The sequence below is a fragment of the Nerophis ophidion genome, linkage group LG19, assembly GCF_033978795.1.
Source record: "Nerophis ophidion isolate RoL-2023_Sa linkage group LG19, RoL_Noph_v1.0, whole genome shotgun sequence".
NCBI classification, from domain to species: domain Eukaryota; kingdom Metazoa; phylum Chordata; class Actinopteri; order Syngnathiformes; family Syngnathidae; genus Nerophis; species Nerophis ophidion.
Window position 1 is genome coordinate 4,131,276 of NC_084629.1, and position 23,228 is coordinate 4,154,503.

Genomic DNA, 23,228 nt, shown 5'->3' on the forward strand with positions numbered 1-23,228 from the left:
ATTGGGTATAAAGGCAGCTTCCATGAAATGCGCAGTCATTCATGGAAGCTGCCTTCCATGAATTTTGCGATCATTAGTCGCAAAAATGACTAATGATCTATTGCTAACGATGGACTCTGATGCGTCATCTATGTTGCTGCTCCTCGATCTTAGCGCTGCTTTCGATACCGTCGATCATAATATTTTATTAGAACGTATCAAAACACAAATTGGTATGTCAGACTCAGCCCTGTCTTGGTTTAACTCTTATCTTACTGATAGGATGCAGTGTGTCTCCCATAACAATGTGACCTCGGACTATGTTAAGGTAATGTGTGGAGTTCCCCAGGGTTTGGTCCTTGGCCCTGCACTCTTCAGCATCTACATGCTGCCGCTAGGTGACATCATACGCAAATACGGTATTAGCTTTCACTGCTATGCTGATGACATCCAACTCTACATGCCCCTAAAGCTGACCAACACGCCGGATTGTAGTCAGCTGGAGGCGTGTCTTAATGAAATTAAACAATGGATGTCCGCTAACTTTTTGCAACTTAACGCCAAAAAAACGGAAATGCTGATTATCGGTCCTGCTAGACACCGACCTCTATTTAATAATACAACTTTAACATTTGACAACCAAATAATAAAACAAGGTGACTCGGTAAAAAATCTGGGTATTATTTTCGACCCAACTCTCTCCTTTGAAGCACACATTAAAAGCGTTACTAAAACGGCCTTCTTTCATCTCCGTAATATCGCTAAAATTCGCTCCATTCTGTCCACTAAAGACGCTGAGATCATTATCCATGCGTTTGTTACGTCTCGTCTCGATTACTGTAACGTATTATTTTGGGGTCTCCCCATGTCTAGCATTAAAAGATTACAGTTGGTACAAAATGCGGCTGCTAGACTTTTGACAAGAACAAGAAAGTTTGATCACATTACGCCTGTACTGTATATACCTTTATATACATATATACATACATATATACCTGTACTGTATATACCTTTATATACATATATACATACATATATACCTGTACTGGCTCACCTGCACTGGCTTCCTGTGCACTTAAGATGTGACTTTAAGGTTTTACTACTTACGTATAAAATACTACACGGTCTAGCTCCATCCTATCTTGCCGATTGTATTGTACCATATGTCCCGGCAAGAAATCTGCGTTCAAAAGACTCCGGCTTATTAGTGATTCCTAGAGCCCAAAAAAAGTCTGCGGGCTATAGAGCGTTTTCCGTTCGGGCTCCAGTACTTTGGAATGCCCTCCCGGTAACAGTTCGAGATGCCACCTCAGTACAAGCATTTAAGTCTCACCTTAAAACTCATCTGTATACTCTAGCCTTTAAATAGACCTCCTTTTTAGACCAGTTGATCTGCCGCTTCTTTTCTTTCCCCTATGTCCCCCCCTCCCTTGTGGAGGGGGTCCGGTCCGATGACCATGGATGAAGTACTGGCTGTCCAGAGTCGAGACCCATGATGGACTGCTCGTCGGGACCCAGGATGGACCGCTCGCCTGTGTATCGGTTGGGGACATCTCTACGCTGCTGATCCGCCTCCGCTTGAGATGGTTTCCTGTGGACGGGACACTCGCTGCTGTCTTGGATCCGCTTTGAACTGAACTCTGGCGGCTGTGTTGGAGCCACTATGGATTGAACTTTCACAGTATCATGTTAGACCCGCTCGACATCCATTGCTTTCGGTCCCCTAGAGGGGGGGGTTGCCCACATCTGAGGTCCTCTCCAAGGTTTCTCATAGTCAGCATTGTCACTGGCGTCCCACTGGATGTGAATTCTCCCTGCCCACTGGGTGTGAGTTTTCCTTGCCTTTTTGTGGGTTCTTCCGAGGATGTTGTAGTCGTAATGATTTGTGCAGTCCTTTGAGACATTTGTGATTTGGGGCTATATAAATAAACATTGATTGATTGATTGATTCACAAACAAGGACGTGTGAAAATATCTGTGAGCAAATTGTCCAACAGTTTAAGAACAACATTTCTCAACCCGCTACTGCAAGGAATTTTGGTATTTCACCATCTACGCTCTGTAATATCATCAACATGTTCAGAGGATCTGGAGAAATCACTGCATGTAAGCGATGTTACGGACCTTCGATCCCTCAGGCGGTACTACATCAAAAAGTGACATCAGTGCGTAAAGGATATCTCCACATGGCCTCAGGAACACTTCAGAAAACCACTGTATGTAACTACAGTCCGTCGCTACATCTGTAAGTGCAAGTTCAAAATTCTACTATGCAAAGCCAAAGCCATTTATCAACAACACCCAGAAACTGATGCAAAGTGGAAAGTCCACATTTCAAATTGTTTCTGGAAACTGTGGACATTGTGTCGTCCGGAACAAAGAGGAAAAGAACCATGCCATGGGTAACTTACACATCTGTGAAGGCACCATTAATGCTGAAAGGTACATACAGGTTTTGGGAGCAACATATGTTGCCATCCAAGCAATGTCTTTTTCATGGACGCCCCTGCTTATTTCAGCAAGACAATGCCAAGCTACATGTTACAACAGCGTGGCTTGGCATTGCTGTCATCCAGCATTTTGTTTTTGTTTACTTTGTAGCCAGTTCAGTTTTAGTTTTGTTCTGCAAAGCCTTGCCTTAAGCTTCAATGCCTTTTCTTAGGGGCACTCACCTTTTGTTTAATTTTGGTTTAAGCATTAGACACCTTTTTACCTGCACCCTGCCTCCCGCTGTTTCCGACATCTACAAAGCGATTAGCTACTGGCTGCCACCTACTGATATGGAAGAGTATTACACGGTTACTCTGCCGAGCTCTAGACAGCACCGACACTCAACAACAACACATAATTTTCAGACTGTAAATAAGCGGTAGAAAATGGATGGATGGATGGATAAATACAGGTTTGCAAAACATATTTTTAACCCAAATAGGTGAAATTAGATCATCTCCTACGGCACATCAGACTGTGTCTCACAGTGGTTGGAAAACACCGGTATATGGTATGGCTTGCAAAAGTTGCGATGATCTCTGGATTTCGGGAGGTGGGGGGCGTGGTCGGGGGTTGGGCGTGGTTTGGGGGCGGGGCGTTGTTGGGGGCGTGCTTAAGAGGGGAGGAGTATATTTACAGCTATCCATCCATTTCTACTGCTTATTCCCTTTGGGTTCGCGGGGGGCGCTGGTGCCTATCTCAGCTACAATCGGGCGGAAGGCGGTTTACAGCCTGGACAAGTCGCCACCTCATTGCAGTATGTGTAGAAATCTTTATTTATAGTTGAATCACTTGTTTATTTTCACGGTGGCAGAGGGGTTAGTACGTCTGCCTCACAATACGAAGGTCCTGCAGTCCTGGGTTCAAATCCAGGCTCGGGATCTTTCTGTGTGGAGTTTGCATGTTCTCCCCGTGAATGCGTGGGTTCCCTCCGGGTACTCCGGCTTCCTCCCACTTCCAAAGACATGCACCTGGGGATAGGTTGATTGGCAACACTAAATTGGCCCTAGTGTGTGAATGTTGTCTGTCTATCTGTGTTGGCCCTGCGATGAGGTGGCGACTTGTCCAGGGTGTACCCCGCCTTCCGCCCGATTGTAGCTGAGATAGGCGCCAGCACCCACCGCGACCCCAAAAGGGAATAAGTGGTAGAAAAATGGATGGATGGATGGATGTTTATTATTCAACAAGTTTTTTTGTTATTTTTATATCTTTTTTTCCAAATAGTTCAAGAAAGACCACTACAAATGAGCAATATTTTGCATTGTTATACAATTGAATAAATCAGAAACTGATGACATAGTGCTGTATTTTATTCCTTTATCTCTTTTTTTCAACCAAAAATGCTTCGCTCTGATTAGGGGGTACTTGAATTAAAAAAATGTTCACAGGGGGTACATCTCTGAAAAAAGGTTGAGAACTAATGTTCTAAAAGCCGTAGATGTTATTGTCACATACGCATGTACAGTAGACGGCAGTATTGTCCTAGTTAAGAGTGTCACAACATTGCTGTTTACGGCAAACAAACTGCTTTATGGTAGACGAAAACGTGACTGCTGTTGTTGTGTGTTGTTACCGCGCTGAGAGGACGTGATTGAAAGTGCCTAACAATAAACCCACATAAGAAACCAAGATCATTCTACAGTTATAACGTCATTGGGCACGCACTCTGTTTATATTGTGGGTAAGCGGACGTGACAACAGGCTGTCGACACGCCCCCTCCAGCTCCGCCTAATTTCGGGAGATTTTCGGGAGAAAATTTGTCCCGGGAGAGGCGCTGAATTTCGGGAGTCTCTCGGAAAATCCGGGAGGGGTTGGCAAGTATGATGTACGAAAGCCATGGAAACCCAACATCCCACAATGCATTGCTCACCTTTCTCTATCTTGCCTGGCCTGCTCCTCCATGGCGCACCTCAGTTTGGCCAGCCTCTCCTGATCCCGTTGCTCCAGCTCCTCCCGCCGCTTCTGCTGCTCCAAATTAAATTTCCGGAGCTGAGTGGGGAACATTAAGCGCAGACGTTTACCAACAACAGCCTGAAGAAAAGGGCGACGTCGACGCCCGAGTCCGACTTCCACACAGCTATAGGCGGTGTTTTGTGTGTCTTATTGACGTGACAACGCTGGAATCAGATAAACGTAAATGGAAAAAAAAAGGGACGATATTTCAATGTCTGGCGGGCGATTGCGCTGAATTATGAGGAATCAAATGCATCGTAAACGCTCTCATTAATCATCATGTCTCAGGCTTCTAATTCTCTTCCAGCATAGCGCCCAGGGAGAGGTGGAGGGGGGGACTTAATTAAACAGTCATGATTATGTTCCTATCCAAGGGAACTTTTTCTCTCAACAGAATGACGTAATGTCAGTACCATTCCTGGCCACGGGTCATGAATCAAACGTTAAAACATTTGCAAAACAGGGGTCTCAAACTCGCGGTCTGTGGGCTTTTACTTCAGTGTTTTTCAACCTTTTCAGAGCCAAGGCACTTTTTTTTTTTCATTGAAAAAATTCTGAGGCACGACACCAGCAGAGTTTCATTTAAAGGCCTACTGAAATGAGATTTTCTTATTTAAACGGGGATAGCAGCTCCATTCTATGAGTCATACTTAATCATTTTGCGATATTTCCATATCTTTGCTGAAAGGATTTAGTAGAGAACATCGACGATAAAGTTTGCAACTTTTGGTGCTGATAAAGAAGCCTCGCCTGTACCGGAAGTAGCAGACGATGTGCGCGTGACGTCACGGGTTGTGGAGCTCCTCACATCTGAACATTGTTTACAATCATGGCCACCAGCAGCGAGAGCGATTCGGACCGAGAAAGCGACGATTTCCCATTAATTTGAGCGAGGATGAAAGATTCGTGGATGAGGATAGCGAGAGTGAAGGACTAGGAAAAAAATAAATAAATAAAAAGAGCTAGACGAAGTGGCTGGGGAGAGGGAAGTCTGGGCTTCCCTGCTTAGGCTGCTGCCCCCGCGACCCGACCTCGAATAAGCGGAAGAAGATGGATGGATGGATGGATGGATAAAAAGTAAAAAAAAAAAAAAAAGGCGAGGGCAATGAGAGCGATTCAGATGTTATTAGACACATTTACTAGGATCATTCTGTAAAATCCCTTATCTGCTTATTGTGTTACTAGTGTCTTAGTGAGATTATATGGTACCTGAAAGTCGGAGGGGTGTGGCCATGGGTGTGGTGACCGCCAGTGTCTCCGGTGGGAGGAGGTAATAGTCCGCAGCTGCAGGAGGACGCAAGCTCCGCTCATAACTACGGTAAGAGCCGACTTATTACCGCAATTTTCTCATCGAAACCTGCCGGTTGACATGTGGTCGGGATCCATGTTCGCTTGACCGCTCTGTTCCATAGTAAAGCTTCACCTTCGGGAATTTTAAACAAGAAAACACCGGCTGTGTTTGTGTTGCTAAAGGCAGCTGCAATACACCGCTTCCCACCTACATCTTTCTTCTTTGACGTCTCCATTATTAATTGAACAAATTGCAAAAGATTCAGCAACACAGATGTCCAGAATACTGTGTAATTATGCGATTAAAGCAGACGACTTATAGCTTGGATCGGGCTGGAAAAAAATGTCCGCTACGACCGGTCACGTGTAACGCACGCGTCATCATAAGCGTCATCATACCGCAACGTTTTCAACAGGACACTTGAAAGATCGTGGATGAGTAAAGTGAGAGTGAAGGACTAGAAAAAAAAAGAAAAAAAAAGACTATACAGTGGGAGCGATTCAGATGTTATTAGACAAATTTACTAGGATAATTCTGGAAAATCCTTTATCTGCTTATTGTGTTACTAGTGTTTTAGTGAGATTATATGGTCGTACCTGTACAACCTGAAGGTCGGCCCCGCCCCTTTCTTCAGCACCAGTCGACGGGTGGTGGCGATGCCCATCTCTGCCCTTCGCAAGGGACCCTCTTCGAAACACGATCTTTCGAAATGATCGCTGCATAAAACACTGTACTTTGTGTGTGTGGTCCAATCCAACCGTGTTCGCTTGACCGCTCTGTTCCATGGTAAAGCTTCACCGTCATCTTTCGGGAATGTAAACAATGAAACACCGGCTGTGTTTGTGTTGCTAAAGGCGGCCGCAATACACCGCTTCCCACCTACAGCTTTCTTCTTTGACGTCTCCATTATTTATGGAACAAATTGCAAAAGATTCAGCAACACATACGTCCAGAATACTGTGGAATCATGCGATGAAAACAGACTGGGAACGGTGCTGGAACAAAATGTCCTCTACAATGCGTGACGTCACGCGCACACGTCGTCATACCGCGACGTTTCAGCAGGATACTTTGGCGCGATATTTAAAATTGCAATTTAGTAAACTAAAAAGGCTGTATTGGCATGTGTTGCAATGCTAATATTTCATCATTGATGTATAAACTATCAGACTGTGTGGTCAGTAGTAGTGGCTTTCAGTAGGCCTGTAAAAAAATGAAACTCAGCAGCCGATATTGACAGTAAAAAGTCGTTCTCGCAATTGTTTGATATGAATTCAAACCATAACAAAGCATGCATCATTATAGCTCGTCTCAAAGTAGGTGTACGGTCACATCATGTCGTGACTTTTTTTTGGAGTTTTTTGGTGTTTCCCTGTGTGTAGTGTTTTAGTTCTTGTCTTACGCTCCTATTTTGTTGTTGTCATGTCATGTTCGGATGTACTTTGTGGACGCCGTCTGCTGCTCCACACACTGTAAGTCTTTGCTGTCATCCAGCATTCTGTCTGTTTACTTTGCAGCCAGTTCATAGCCTTCCCTAAGCTTCAATGCCTTCCGCTTTTGTTCATTTTTGGTTCAAGCATCAGACACCTTTTTACCTGCAAACCACTTTCTCCGTTCCTGACATCTACAAAGCAATTAGCTACCTGCTGCTACCGACTAGTATGGAAGACTATTACACAGTTACTCTGCCGAGCTCTAGACAGTACAGACACTCAACAACGGCGCATTTACGGATTATAATTACTGGATTGCAATTATAACTATGGACTGGAGTCTCAGTGTTTTGTTGGATCCACTGTGGACTGGATTTTCACAATATCATGTTAGACCCGCTCGGCATCCATTGCTTTCGGTCTCCCCGAGAGGGCTTGCCCACATATGCGGTCCTCTCCAAGGTTTCTCATAGTCATTGTCACCGACGTCCCACTGGGGTGAGTTTTTCCTTGCCCTTATGTGGGCTCTTTACCGCAGATGTCGTTGTTGTTTGTGCAGCCTTTTGAGACACTTGCGATTTAGGGCTATATAAATAAACATTGATTGATTGATTGATACATCATCTCCCAGGGCACACCAGACAATATCTCACGGTGCACTGGTGTGCCGCGGCACAGTGGTTGAAAAACACTGCTCTACTTAGCGTCATAGTTTAGTGTAGTCGCGTCAATCATAGAACAAAAAAAGAACACAAAAATGACTGCACAACTAGTGTTGCAAAATTCCGGGAATACCGGTATTCAAAGTTGGAAACTGTCCATGGGAATTAACGGGATTATATGGGAATTAACGGAAATGCATGGAAATAAACATCGAATGCAACATGTTAGATCTTGCAGTATGATTATTAGCTAAAACAACCTGATTTAATGCAAATTCAGTTGAGTTTGTATATATATATACACATGTATATATATATGTATATATATATACATATATATATGTATATATATATATATATATATATACACACATATATATATTTATATATGTATATATATATGTATATATATATACACGTATATGTACATATATACATATATGTATATATATACATATTGTCATGATCCGTAGTCTGGATCATGTTTAGTTTAGTTATTTTCTGTTAGTTTGTCACCATGGTAACACATTAATTTCACCTGCTGCGGGTTCCAGACGCACACCTGTTTTTGTTAATTACTTCCTTATTTAAGCCTGCCTTGTCCCGTCAGTCGGTCTTGGTCCCTTGTTTGCGGCATGCAACTGTTTCGTTGGTAATTACTAGATTTCTTGTTACCTGATCCTGTGCTAGTGTTAGCATTAGCTTCTGTGCTTTCGCCACGCGTTTCTTTTCGTCTGTTTTTGTACCAGTGTTTTGTAATTAAATCATTCTTACCTTTATGTTGTTGTCCGGAGTGTCTATGTTTGCATTGGAGGAACGATCCCGCATTAAAATGCGACCGGCACGTGACACATATATATACACACATATACATATATATACATATATACACATATATACACACATATACATATATATACATATATACACATATATACATATATATATATATATATATACATATATACATATATATATATATATATATATATATATATATATATATATATATATATGCATATACCTACATACATACATACATACATATATATATACATATATATACATATATATGTATATATATATATATATATACATATACATACATACATACATACATACATACATACATATATATATATATATATATATATATATATATATATATATATATATATATATATTAGGGATGTAACGGTACACAAAAATTTCGGTTCGGTACATACCTCGGTTCAGAGGTCACGGTTTGGTTAATTTTCGGTACAGTAAGAAAAAAACAAAATATACATTTTTTGATTACTTAACAAATTTGCTAAATCTTCCAACAAAAATAATTTTCTTAGTGGAATATTTGATGTGAAGTAATCGGAAACTTGCATAGGTCAATAATTCATAACATTGATTTTGATTCAATATTGTGTTTTAAACAATGACAGTTTGAAAAAAAAAACAGCTTTGTTTCATTAGTAAACGTTGCAAGTGTTTCCAAATTACATTTTGTCTTTAAGATTTTTTATTTCACTTTTGTTTATGTTTTTGTTTATTTTAATATGTTTTTTAGAATGTGCCGTGGGCCTTTAAAACATTAGCTGTGTTCTGCAAATGGCCTCCGGGGCACACTTTTGGCAACCCTGCTATATCCATCCATCCATTTCCTACCGCTTATTCCCTTTTGGGGTCGCGGGGGGCGCTGGCGCCTATCTCAGCTACAATCGGGCGGAAGGTGGGGTACACCCTGGACAAGTCGCCACCTCATCGCAGGGCCAACACAGATAGACAGACAACATTCACACACTAGGGCCAATTTAGTGTTGCCAATCAACCTATCCCCAGGTGCATGTCTTTGGAAGTGGGAGGAAGCCGGAGTACCCGGAGGGAACCCACGCATTCACGGGGAGAACATGCAAACTCCACACAGAAAGATCCCGAGCCTGGATTTGAACCCAGGACTGCAGGACCTTTGTATTGTGAGGCAGACGCACTAACCCCTCTACCACCGTGAAGCCCATATATATATATATATATATATATATATATATGTGTGTGTGTGATGCAGATACTCTCACCTTTTCCTTCTGATGTGCCCTGAGGGCGGCTTCCTTTTCCTGCTCTCTCTTTAATATAGCTTCAGCTTCCTCTTGCTGTCGGGCAGCGATGGATCCCTGCAGCTGGGCGACCTCTTCCTGATGGGCCCGCCACTGCTGCAGCTACAATAATAATAATAAAAATAATAATGAGGTCAGATACCTTCAATCCATCACACTACTTCAGGATGCATTGAATGATATAAAGTGAAAATGTTACAGGATTCAAAAAAGTAAATCTTTGAAACTAAAAGGGAGAATTTGTTTTAGCTCCCTCATGTTGTTCTAGTCAGTTGATCAAAATTATAGGGTTTATAGGGAGTGTACAATCTTCTCTGGGAGCCAAATATTCATCCTGAAGTATCCGTCTTTATATTATTAAGATGATACACGTATGCAAGGAGGACAACTTTAGTATAGGTTTGATGAAATGTGAATATATGCATGAGTGTATGTGTATATATGTGTGTTTGTACGGTGAATTTGCGTGTGTATGTACTGTATGTGAAGTGAAGTGAATTATATTTATATAGCGCTTTTCTCTAGTGACTCAAAGCGCTTTACATAGTGAAACCTAATATCTAAGTTCCATTTAAACCAGTGTGGGTGGCACTGGGAGCAGGTGGGTAAAGTGTCTGGCCCAAGGACACAACGGCAGTGACTAGGATGGCGAAAGCGGGAATCGAACCTGGAACCTTCAAGTTGCTGGCACGGCCACTCTACCAAACGAGCTATATATGCCGCGTGTGTGTATGTACGTATTTGTGTATAGAAGTATGTGCAAGCGTATGTGTGTACATACATACATACATACATACATACATACATACATACATACATATGCATACATACATACATACATACATACATACATACATACATACATACATACATACATACATACATATGCATACATACATACATACATACATACATACATACATATGCATACATACATACATACATACATACATACATACATACATACATATGCATACATACATAAATATACATATATATATATATATATATATATATATATTAGGGATGTAACGGTACACAAAAATTTCGGTTCGGTACATACCTCGGTTCAGAGGTCACAGTTCGGTTCATTTTCGGTACATTAAGAAAAAAACAAAATAAACATTTTTTGATTACTTTAACAAATTTGCTAAATCTTCCACCAAAAATAATTTTCTTAGTGGAATATTTGATGTGAAGTAATCGGAAACTTGCATAGGTCAATAATTCATAACATTGATTTTGATTCAATATTGTGTTTTAAACAATGACAGTTTGAAAAAAACAAAACAGCTTTGTTTTATTAGTAAACGTTGCAAGTTTTTCCGTTTCCACATGAGTTGGGAAATTGCGTTAGATGTAAATATAAACAGAATACAATGATTTGCAAATCCTTTTCAAGCCATATTCAGTTGAATATGCTACAAAGACAACATATTTGATGTTCAAACTGATAAACATTTATTTTTTTGGCACATAATCATTAACTTTAGAATTTGATGCCAGCAACACGTGACAAAGAATTTGGGAAAGGTGGCAATAAATACTGATAGAGTTGAGGAATGCTCATCAAACACTTATATGGAACATCCCACAGGTGTGCGGGCTAATCGGGAACAGGTGGGTGCCATGATTGGGTATAAAAGCAGCTTCCATGAAATGCTAAGTAATTCACAAACAAAGATGGTGTGAGAGTCACCACTTTGTAAGCAAATTTTTGAACAGTTTTAGAACAACATTTCTCAACAAGCTATTGTAAGGAATTTAGGGATTTTACCATCTACGGTCCGTAAAATCATCAAAAAGTTCAGAGAATCTGGAGAAATCACTGCACGTAAGCGATGATATTACGGACTTTTGATCCCTCAGGCGGTACTGCATCATAAACCGACATCAGTGTGTGAAGGATATTACCACATGGGCTCAGGAACACTTCATAAAACCACAGTCAGTAACTACAGTTGGTCGCTACATCTGTCAGTGCAAGTTAAAACTCTACTATGCAAAGCCAAACCCATTTATCAACAATATCCTGAAACGCCGCCGGCTTGGTTGGGCCCGAGCTCAACTAAGATGGACTGATGCAAAGTGGAAAGGGGTTCTGTGGTCTGACGAGTCCACATTTCAAATTATATTTGGAAACAAAGGATGTGGTGTCCTCCAGAACAAAGAGGAAAATAATTGTAGGTGCAAAATTCAAAAGCCAGCATCTGTGATGGTATGGGGGTGTATTAGTGCCCAAGACATGGGTAACTTACACATTTGTGAAGGCACCATTAATGCTGAAAGGTCCATACAGGTTTTGGAGCAACATATGTTGTCATGTTATCATGGACGCCCCTGCTTATTTCAGCAAGACAAGTGTTACAACAGCGTGGCTTCGTAAAAAAAGAGTGCGGGTACTTTCCTGGCCCGCCTGCAGTCCAGACCTGTCTCCCATGGAAAATGTGTGGCGCATTATGAAGCGTAAAATACGACAGCGGAGACCTCGGACTGTTGAACGACTGAAGCTCTACATAAAACAGGAATGGGAAAGAATTCCACTTTCAAAGCTTCAACAATTAGTTTCCTCAGTTCCCAAACGTTGTTAAAAGAAAAGGTGATGTAACACAGTGGTGAACATGCCCTTTCCCAACTACTTTGGCACGTGTTGCAGCCATGAAATTCTAAGTTAATTATTATTTGCAAAAAAAATAAATAAAGTTTATGAGTTTGAACATCAAATATCTTGTCTTTGTGGCGCATTGAATTGAATATGGGTTGAAAGGGATTTGCAAATCATTGTATTCCGTGTATATTTACATCTAACACAATTTCCCAACTCATACGGAAACATATATACATGTGTACTAGTTACCTGCTTATTTTCGATACAGCTCTTGCATTGGCTTTGTTTAGACCGTGCAAGTTTACTCCATTTAAAAGTTGACACGTTTTCCAGGGACATCTCTCTCCTACCAAGCAAGACGCTGACAAAACATTTGGCAGGGACACGCACACACGCATAGTGCAACATTTTCTAGGGGATGAATGAATGAATGACAGGCTCGTTACACAGCGGCAGCAGCGGCCGCCTCTCTGTGGCGTGCCGGCTATTCAAGTGCGGCATTCCGGGCGTGCAAACAGATTCACATGCCTATCAGAGTAGAGCTCAGGGGTGCCCACAGGAATGGACTGCAAATTAAAATGGTCTCAGGCGCATTAGCGCCGGCAGTATCATCAAGGCACTTGCACGTGGTGTGTGTCTGACTGGAGCAGCAGGGGACTTAAAAACAATCCTCCACTAAAAAACACTTATGTTTGGAATTTATAGAGGCAACACATTATTACTAATGTAAATACACTATATTTGGCCACCTGCCTTGACTCACATATGAACTAGAAGTGCCATCCCATTCCTAAATCATAGGCTTCAATATGATGTCGGTCCACCTTTTGCAGGGATTACAGCGTCAACTCTCCAGGGAAGGCTGTCCACAAGGTTGCAGAGTGTTTTTTTAATAGGAATTTTTCGACCACTTTCACTGGTTGCCTGTTTTCAAGCAGTAATACGAGCTGCAGTATCGAGGTATCATGCCCCCAATTTAATGCACCCGCTAGCAAATGAAAATAGCCTCGCAAATGATGTGTCCAACATCCGTAAAGCCATCCTTAGTCTGTATTTTGCAGAACAAATGACACCCTTTGCAGTGTTTAAGGGAATGTGACATAAACTATATTGCCAAAGGTTTGCCTTTTGACTCACATATGAACTTGAAGTGCCATCCCATTCCTAACCCATGAGGTTCAATATGTCGGTCCACATTTTGTAACTATTACAGCTTCAACTCTCCTGGAAAGGCTGTCCACAAGGTTGCGTGGAGTGTGTTTATAGGGATTTTCCACCAATATTCCAAAAGCACATTGGTGAGATCACACACTGATGTCGCTCGAGAAGACCTGGCTCTCAGTCTCCGTTCTAATTCATCCCAAAGGTGTTCTATCGGGTTCAGGTCAGGACTCTGTGCAGGCCAGTCAAGTTAATCCACTTGCTGCAGCCGGAGTGGCGCGCTCTAGGAGGTGCGCACAGATGAATGTGCACAGACGTGCGCCTGTGCCGTGACGAATACTACTCTAGTATTGATATTTGAAGTTCATAAAGCCATCTTTAGTCTGTATTTTGCAGAACAAATGACACCCTTTGCAGTGTTTAAGGGAATGTGACATAAACTATATTGCCAAAGGTTTGCCTTGACTCACATATGAACTTGAAGTGCCATCCCATTCCTAACCCATGAGGTTCAATATGTCGGTCCACATTTTGTAGCTATTACAGCTTCAACTCTCCTGGAAAGGCTGTCCACAAGGTTGCGTGGAGTGTGTTTTTAGGAATTTTCCACAAATATTCCAAAAGCGCATTGGTGAGATCACACACTGATGTCGGTCGAGAAGACCTGGCTCTCAGTCTCTGTTCTAATTCATCCCAAAGGTGTTCTATCGGGTTCAGGTCAGGACTCTGTGCAGGCCAGTCAAGTTAATCCACTTGCTGCAGCCGGAGTGGCGCGCTCTAGGAGGTGCTCACAGCGTCGCGCACAGATTAATGTGCACAGACGTGCGCCTGTGCCGTGACGAATACTACTCTAGTATTGATATTTGAAGTTCATAAAGCCATCTTTAGTCTGTATTTTGCAGAACAAATGACACCCATTGCAGTGTTTAAGGGAATGCGACATAAACTATTTTCCCAAAGGTTTTTTGGCCGCCTGCCTTGACTCACATATGAACTTGAAGTGCCATCCCATTCCTATGTCGGTCCACATTTTGTAGCTATTACAGCTTCAACTCTCCTGGAAAGGCTGTCCACAAGGTTGCGTGGAGTGTGTTTATAGGAATTTTCCACAAATATTCCAAAAGCGCATTGGTGAGATCCCACACTGATGTCGGTCGAGAAGGCCTGGCTCTCAGTCTCCGTTCTAATTCATCCCAAAGGTGTTCTATCGGGTTCAGGTCAGGACTCTGTGCAGGCCAGTCAAGTTAATCCACTTGCTGCAGCAGGAGTGGCGCGCTCTAGGAGGTGCTCACAGCGTCGCGCACAGATGAATGTGTACAGACGTGCGCCTGTGCCGTGACGAATACTACTCTAGTATTGATATTTGAAGTTCATAAAGCCATCTTTAGTCTGTATTTTGCAGAACAAATGACACCCATTGCAGTGTTTAAGGGAATGTGACATAAACTATTTTGCCAAAGGTTTTTTGGCCGCCTGCCTTGACTCACATATGAACTTGAAGTGCCATCCCATTCCTATGTCGGTCCACATTTTGTAGCTATTACAGCTTCAACTCTCCTGGAAAGGCTGTCCACAAGGTTGCGTGGAGTGTGTTAATAGGAATTTTCCACCAATATTCCAAAAGTGCATTGGTGAGATCACACACTGATGTCGGTCGAGAAGGCCTGGCTCTTAATCTCCGTTCTAATTCATCCGAAAGGTGTTCTATAGGGTTCAGGTCAGGACTCTGTGCAGGCCAGTCAAGTTCATCCACATCCGACCTTTGTCATCCACGTCTTTATGGACCTTGCTTTGTGCACTGGTGCACAGTCATGTTGGAAGAGGAAGGGGTCCGTCCGCTCCAATCACAAGGTTGGGTGCATGGAATTGTCCAAAATGTTTTGGTATCCTGGAGCATTCAAGGTTCCTTTTACTGGAACTAAAGGGGCCAAGCCCAACTCCTGAAAAACAACCCCACTCCATAATTCCTCCTCCACCAAATTTCACACTCGGCACAATGCAGTCCGAAATGTACCGTTCTCATGGAAACCGCCAAACCCATCCGATTGCCTGATGGAAAAGCGTGATTTATCACTCCAGAGAACGCGTCTCCACTACTCTAGAGCAGGGGTCACCAACCTTTTTGAAACTAAGAGCTACTTCTTGGGTACTGATTAATGCGAAGGGCTACCAGTTTGATACAAACTTAAATAAATTGCCAGAAAGAAGGAAAATTATATATATATATACATATATATATATATATATATATATATATATATATATATATATATATATATGCCATTTTGCTCAATTTACCTTTAATATATATATATACATATATATATATATATATATATGCATATATATATATATATATATATATATATGTATATATATATATATATATGCATATATATATATATATATATATATATATGTATATATATATATATATATATATATATATATACGGAAGGTTTTTTGTAGAGAATAAATGATGAAAAAAACCCACTTAATTTAACGGTTTTAAAAGAGGAGAAAAACAGGAAAAAAATTAAAATTTCATTTTGAAACATAGTTTATCTTCAATTTCGACTCTTTGAAATTCAAAATTCACCCGAAAAAAAGAAGAGAAAAACTAGCTAATTCGAATATTTTTGAAGATTAAAAAATAATTTATGAAACATCATTAGTAATTTTTCCTGATTAAGATTAATTTTAGAATTTTGCTGACATGTTTTAAATAGGTTAAAATCCAATCTGCACTTTGTTAGAATATATAACAAATTGGACCAAGCTATATTTCTAACAAAGACAAATCATTATTTCTTCTAGATTTTCCAGAATAAAAAGTTTAAAAGAAATTCAAAAGACTTTGAAATAAGATTTAAATTTGATTCTAAAGATTTTCTAGATTTGCCAGAATCATTTTTATTTTTATTTTAATCATAATAAGTTTGAAGAAATATTTCACAAATATTTTTCGTTGAAAAAACAGAAGCTAAAATAAAAAAAATAAATTAAAATGTATTTATTATTATTTTCAATGAAAACAATAAATTTACTTGAACATTGATTTAAATTGTCAGGAAAGAAGAGGAAGGAATTTAAAAGGTAAAAAGGTATATGCGTTTAAAAATCCTAAAAGGTTGTATTTTTTCTCTAAAATTGTCTTTCTGAAAGTTATAAGAAGCAAAGTAAAAAAATGAATGAATTTATTTAAACAAGTGAAGACCAAGTCTTTAAAAAATTTTCTTGGATTTTCAAATTCTATTTGAGTTTTGTCTCTCTTGGAATTAAAAATGTCGAGCAAAGCGAGACCAGCTTGCTAGTAAATAAATAAAATTAAAAAAATAGAGGCAGCTCACTGGTAAGTGCTGCTATTTGAGCTATTTTTAGAACAGGCCAGCGGGCGACTCATCTGGTCCTTACGGGCTACCTGGTGCCCGCGGGCACCGCGTTGGTGACCCCTGCTCTAGAGTCTAGTGGCGATGTGCATTACACCACTGCATCCCACACTTTGCATTTGACTTGGTGATGTATGGCTTAGATGCAGATGCTCGGCCATGGAAACCCATTCCATGAAGCTCTCTGCGTACTGTACGTGGGCGAATTGGAAAGCCACATGAATGAAGTTTGTAGCTGACTGTGCAGAAAGTCTTTGGACTATGCGCTTCAGCATCCCTCTCTGTCAGTTTACGTGGTCTACCACTTTGTGGCTGAGTTGCTGTTGTTCCCAAAACTCTTCCATTTTCTTATAATAAAGCGAGGAAATTTTACGACTTGATTTGTTGCACAAGTGGCATCCTATGACAGTTCCAGGCTGGAAATCACTGTCTTTGTCACTCATATTTTCACAAATGTTTGTAGAAACAGTCTCCATGCCTAAGTGCTTGGTTTTATACACCTGTGGCTAAGTGATTAGGACACCTGGTTCTGATCTAGTGGATGGGCGGCCAAATACTTTTGGCATTATAGTGTATGTGAAGGTGCAGGGATGTAGTAGTGTAGTACTGCACTACTGTATGATATTGAGGTAATACAGTGTCAGTCACTCGTGTTCAATTTGTATTGTATTGTATATCTTTCATCTCCGTAATATCGCTAAAATTCGCTCCATTTTGTCCACTAAAGACGCCGAGATCATTATCCATGCGTTTGTTACGTCTCGTCTCGATTACTGTAACGTATTATTTTCGGGTCTCCCCATGTCTAGCATTAAAAGATTACAGTTGGTACAAAATGCGGCTGCTAGACTTTTGACAAGAACAAGAAAGTTTGATCACATTACGCCTGTACTGTATATACCTTTATATACATATATACATACATATATACCTGTACTGGCTCACCTGCACTGGCTTCCTGTGCACTTAAGATGTGACTTTAAGGTTTTACTACTTACGTATAAAATACTACACGGTCTAGCTCCAGCCTATCTTGCCGATTGTATTGTACCATATGTCCCGGCAAGAAATCTGCGTTCAAAAGACTCCGGCTTATTAGTGATTCCTAGAGCCCAAAAAAAGTCTGCGGGCTATAGAGCGTTTTCCGTTCGGGCTCCAGTACTCTGGAATGCCCTCCCGGTAACAGTTCGAGATGCTACCTCAGTAGAAGCATTTAAGTCTCACCTTAAAACTCATCTGTATACTCTAGCCTTTAAATAGACCTCCTTTTTAGACCAGTTGATCTGCCGCTTCTTTTCTTTCTCCTATGTCCCCCCCTCCCTAGTGGAGGGGGTCCGGTCCGATGACCATGGATGAAGTACTGGCTGTCCAGAGTCGAGACCCAGGATGGACCGCTCGTCGGGACCCAGGATGGACCGCTCGCCTGTATCGGTTGGGGACATCTCTACGCTGCTGATCCGCTTGAGATGGTTTCCTGTGGACGGGACTCTCGCTGCTGTCTTGGATCCGCTTGAACTGAACTCTCGCGGCTGTGTTGGAGCCACTATGGATTGAACTTTCACAGTATCATGTTAGACCCGCTCGACATCCATTGCTTTCGGTCCCCTAGAGGGGGGGGTTGCCCACATCTGAGGTCCTCTCCAAGGTTTCTCATAGTCAGCATTGTCGCTGGCGTCCCACTGGATGTGAATTCTCCCTGCCCACTGGGTTTGAGTTTTCCTTGCCCTTTTGTGGGTTCTTCCGAGGATGTTGTAGTCGTAATGATTTGTGCAGTCCTTTGAGACATTTGTGATTTGGGGCTATATAAATAAACATTGATTGATTGATTGATTGATTGAAGGGAACATTAGGGAATACAATCTTCAGCTCATGGCAATTAAATTGTCAATCAAATAAGGTCAATTTGCATCTGGAAAGCACCTTAAAAATGGGAATTTACTGTCAGAACCACAGTGAGTCTAATTCAGCGAGCACAATGCCAACAAAGTGACTCTGGAGAGACTAAAGTATTCATTCCCTTTAACAAAATATTGTCTGAAGTAAAAGCAAGCAAACAGGATCCTTTTACGGAGCTTTGCAAAGGCTGCTGGGATGTCGGCAAAACAAAAGAAATGACGGCCTTCTTTTATTATCGTTGCACTGCAGACTTTCCAAAACCTTTAATTGTAAAATCGACGTCTTCTGTCGGGGGGTGGTGGGCGTCACCGTAGCCGTCAGAACGTTCTAGTGCATGTCTAATTGACAGACTTCCAGTGTGTAGTATAATAGGACTGAATCAGTTTAGGAAAGGCTGCGAGCAAAATGAGCAATTAGGAACAATGAGGAATAATTTGTGGCATGCCCACGGAAATTACTCACACTCGGTACTAACAAATCAGTGAGTCATGGTTCACAGAATTGTTCAAGGGACAGAAACTAGACGAAACTACCGCAACACTCAGAAGTATTTACAGTGGGGCAAAAAAGTATTTAGTCAGCCACCGATTGGGCAAGTTCTCCCACTTAAAATGATGACAGAGGTCTGTCATTTTCATCATAGGTAGACTTCAACTGTGAGAGGCAGAATGTGAAAAAAAAAATCCAGGAATTTTAAAGAATTTATTTGTAAATTAAGGTGGAAAATAAGTATTTGGTCAACCATTCTAAGGTCTCACTGATGGAAGGAGGTTTTGGCTCAAAATCTCACAATTTCATTCTTTGCTTAACACGGATCAATCGTCCTGTCCACTTAACAGAAAAACAGCCCCAAAGCATGATGTTTCCACCCCCATGCTTCACAGTAGGTATGGTGTTCTTGGGATGCAACTCAGTATTCTTCTTCCTCCAAACACGACCAGTTGAGTTTACACCAAAATGGATACATGGATGATACAGCAGAGGATTGGGAGAATGTCATGTGGTCAGATGAAACCAAAATAGAACTTTTTGGTATAAACTCAACTCGTCGTGTTTTAAGGAAGAAGAATACTGAGTTGCATCCCAAGAACACCATACCTACTAGAGATGCCCGGTTTGCGGTCACAACCGCGGAGTCTGCGGATAAACCGCGGGTCGGGCGGGTGACGTGACGAAAAAATTGATTTTAAATAGATTCGGGCGGGTGGCGGTTGAACCAATTCGGAAATATATATTGTAATAATCCCAGGAATGTAGACTCATAAAACTTCTTCGTTTGTCTTGTCTTTATTGCACAAGATGTAATAAAACCACACAACAGCTCTCATGTCTCTAACGCTTTTCCCGGGACAACTCGTACTCTCACTTCCTGTCGAGAATGTCACTTCCCTATCTCTCCCGGAAGTCATTGGCTAACACCCCGTAGCCAGCCGCTACATTATACATAGTTAAATGTTATGTTGAAGAGGTTCATTTAGCCTACTGATGTGTATTTATTTTTATAGGCTAGTAGGTAAAGTGTTGGCCCTGCAATGAGGTGGCGACTTGTCCAGGGTGTACCCTGCCTTCCGCCCGATTGTAGCTGAGATAGGCGCCAGCGCCCCCCGCGACCCCGAAAGGGAATAAGCGGTAGAAAATGGATGGATGGAAGGTAAAATGTTGTACCTGACAACTCTTGATGGTACAATCCATATAACACATCACAGACAACGTGACGCTAACATCACGTGACACCTCTGATGAAGGCTGCAGAAGCAAGGTAGCCCAAACTTGTCAGGTAGTGAAGTGAAGTGAATGATATTTATATAGCGCTTTTTCTCTAGTGACTCAAAGCGCTTTACATAGTGAAACCCAGTATCTAAGTTACATTTAAACCAGTGTGGGTGGCACTGGGAGCAGGTGGGTAAAGTGTCTTGCCCAAGGACACAACGGCAGTGACTAAGATGGCGGAAGCGGGAATCGAACCTGCAACCCTCAAGTTGCTGGCACAGCCGCTCTACCAACTGAGCTAAACCGCCCCACACAACACTTTACCTTACTAGCCTATAGAAATCAACCATTTATAAATAGTTAAATGTTGTTACCCAGATACGAAAAACGAGCAGAACTCTTTGAAACAGTATGTGGGCATACTTTTATTTTGAAGTGTCTCGTTTGGTCTGTTGACGGATGTAAGGAAGCTACTTCCGGGTATGGCCAACGAGGTATTTGTCACACAACACTTTATCTTACTAGCCTATAGAAATCACTTTATCTTACTAGCCTATAGAAATCACTTTATCTTACTAGCCTATAGAAATCAACCATTTATAAATAGTTAAATGTTGTTACCCAGATACGAAAAACGAGCAGCACTCTTTGAAACAGTATGTGGGCATACTTTTATTTTGAAATGTCTCGTTTGGTCGGTCCACGGATGTAAGGAAGCTACTTCCGGGTATGGCCGACGAGGTATTTGTCATTTGTTGGTATTTTACTTGGTAACATGTTTGATCCACATGCTGTGCATGTTATTATTTTTACGTTTTTAACGTGCTTAATTTATTATAGTTTTCACGGTGAATTTGAAGGGGAAAGGAATTCTTCAAATAAATCAATTCAAGAAAGCCATCGTGTCTGTGCTATTTGGAGGGAGTTACATTTTCTAACCTCACTAATGCCTTGCATCGTCTATATTAGATATATAACAACGGGCGGGTGTGACTTTGATGAAATGTTGGTTCGGGTGGGTGGCGGGTGGATGACGACTTTTGTGATGCGGTTGCGGATGATATAATTGCCTATCCGCGCATCTCTAATACCTACTGTGAAGCATGGGGGTGGAAACATCATGCGCTGGGGCTGTTTTTCTGCTAAGGGGACAGGACGATTGATCCGTGTTAAGGAAAGAATGAATGGGGCCATGTGAAGTGAATTATATTTATATAGCGCTTTTCTCTAGTGACTCAAAGCGCTTTTACATAGTGAAACCCAATATCTAAGTTACATTTAAACCAGTGTGGGTGGCACTGGGAGCAGGTGGGTAATGTGTCTTGCCCAAGGACACAACGGCATTGACTAGGATGGCGGAAGCGGGAATCAAACCTGCAACCCTTTAAGTTGCTGGCACGGCCACTCTACCAACCGAGCTATGCCGCTTGGTAGATGTATCGTGAGATTTTGAGCCAAAACCTCCTTCCATCAGTGAGAGCTTTGAATGGTTGAGGTTGACCAAATACTTATTTTCCACCATCATTTACAAATAAATTCTTTAAAATTCCTACAATGGGAATTCCTGGATTTTTTTTCCACATTGTGTCTCTCACAGTTGAAGTGTACCTATGATGAAAATTACAGACCTCTGTCATCATTTGAAGTGGGAGAACTTGCACAATCGGTGGCTGACTAAACACTTTTTTGCCCCACTGTAAGTCGCACCCCCGGACAAACTATGAAAAAAACTGTGATTTATAGTCCGAAAAATACGGTATATATTTTTTTCAACTTGGGCCGTAGTTTGGTGTTCCCTGTTCTGGATGAATGAGAAATAATCCCAAACACTTTATAGATTAGATTAGATTAGATTAGATAGTACTTTATTTATTCCGTCAGGAGAGTTCCTTCAGGAAAATTACAATTTTCAGCACAATCCCATTCAAGATCAGACAAACATTACAGGGAGACAGAACAGGATCGCTGACGGGTCTGCCGGCTTCCAGCGCCCCTTACAAAAAAGATGACATACAGGTAAACAGGGGGGGTGGGGAGATAGGGGGAAGGGAGAAAGTAATAGAAGATTAAAATAAAATAAATAAAAAAAATCGGTCTTAGCCTGGGCCCTGGAGTGGGGGTGCAGACTGAGGCCAAGGGAAAAAAACAACTTTTTGTTCTAAGTTTTAGTATAGATTAGTATCCAGCATCGAGCGCGCTTTTTGTGTTGCCTTTTTTTTGTTTATTTGTTTATTAAATAAACATTCATGCCTGACTCGTCCCACATCATCCTTGCATCGAGGAAGCACAAACATCCACAGCCCCAGCCTGACAGCATGGGGGTGGAAACATCATGCTTTGGGGCTGTTTTTCTGCTAAGGGGACAGGACGATTGATCCGTGTTAAGGAAAGAATGATTGGGGCCATGTATCGTGAGATTTTGAGTCAAAACCTCCTTCCATCAGTGAGAGCTTTGAATGGTTGACCAAATACTTATTTTCCACCATAATTTACAAATAAATTATTTAAAATTCCTACAATGTGAATTCCTGGATTTTTTTCCCCACATTC

At 41.4% G+C, this 23,228-nt stretch overlaps 1 protein-coding gene across 3 annotated transcripts in view; it reads right to left on the reverse strand.

Moving 5' to 3' along the window:
• The window catches only part of LOC133537886 (coiled-coil domain-containing protein 148-like), a 106,061-nt gene that overhangs the window by 19,774 nt on the left and 63,059 nt on the right, over window positions 1-23,228 (reverse strand). For all 3 annotated transcript variants that reach the window (XM_061879009.1, XM_061879008.1, XM_061879010.1), the window contains 2 exons: window positions 9,876-10,016; window positions 4,341-4,459 (listed from right to left, as the gene is read on the reverse strand). In XM_061879009.1, coding sequence (XP_061734993.1) covers window positions 4,341-4,459; window positions 9,876-10,016 — 260 coding nt within the window. The remainder of the gene's footprint in view (window positions 1-4,340; window positions 4,460-9,875; window positions 10,017-23,228) is intronic.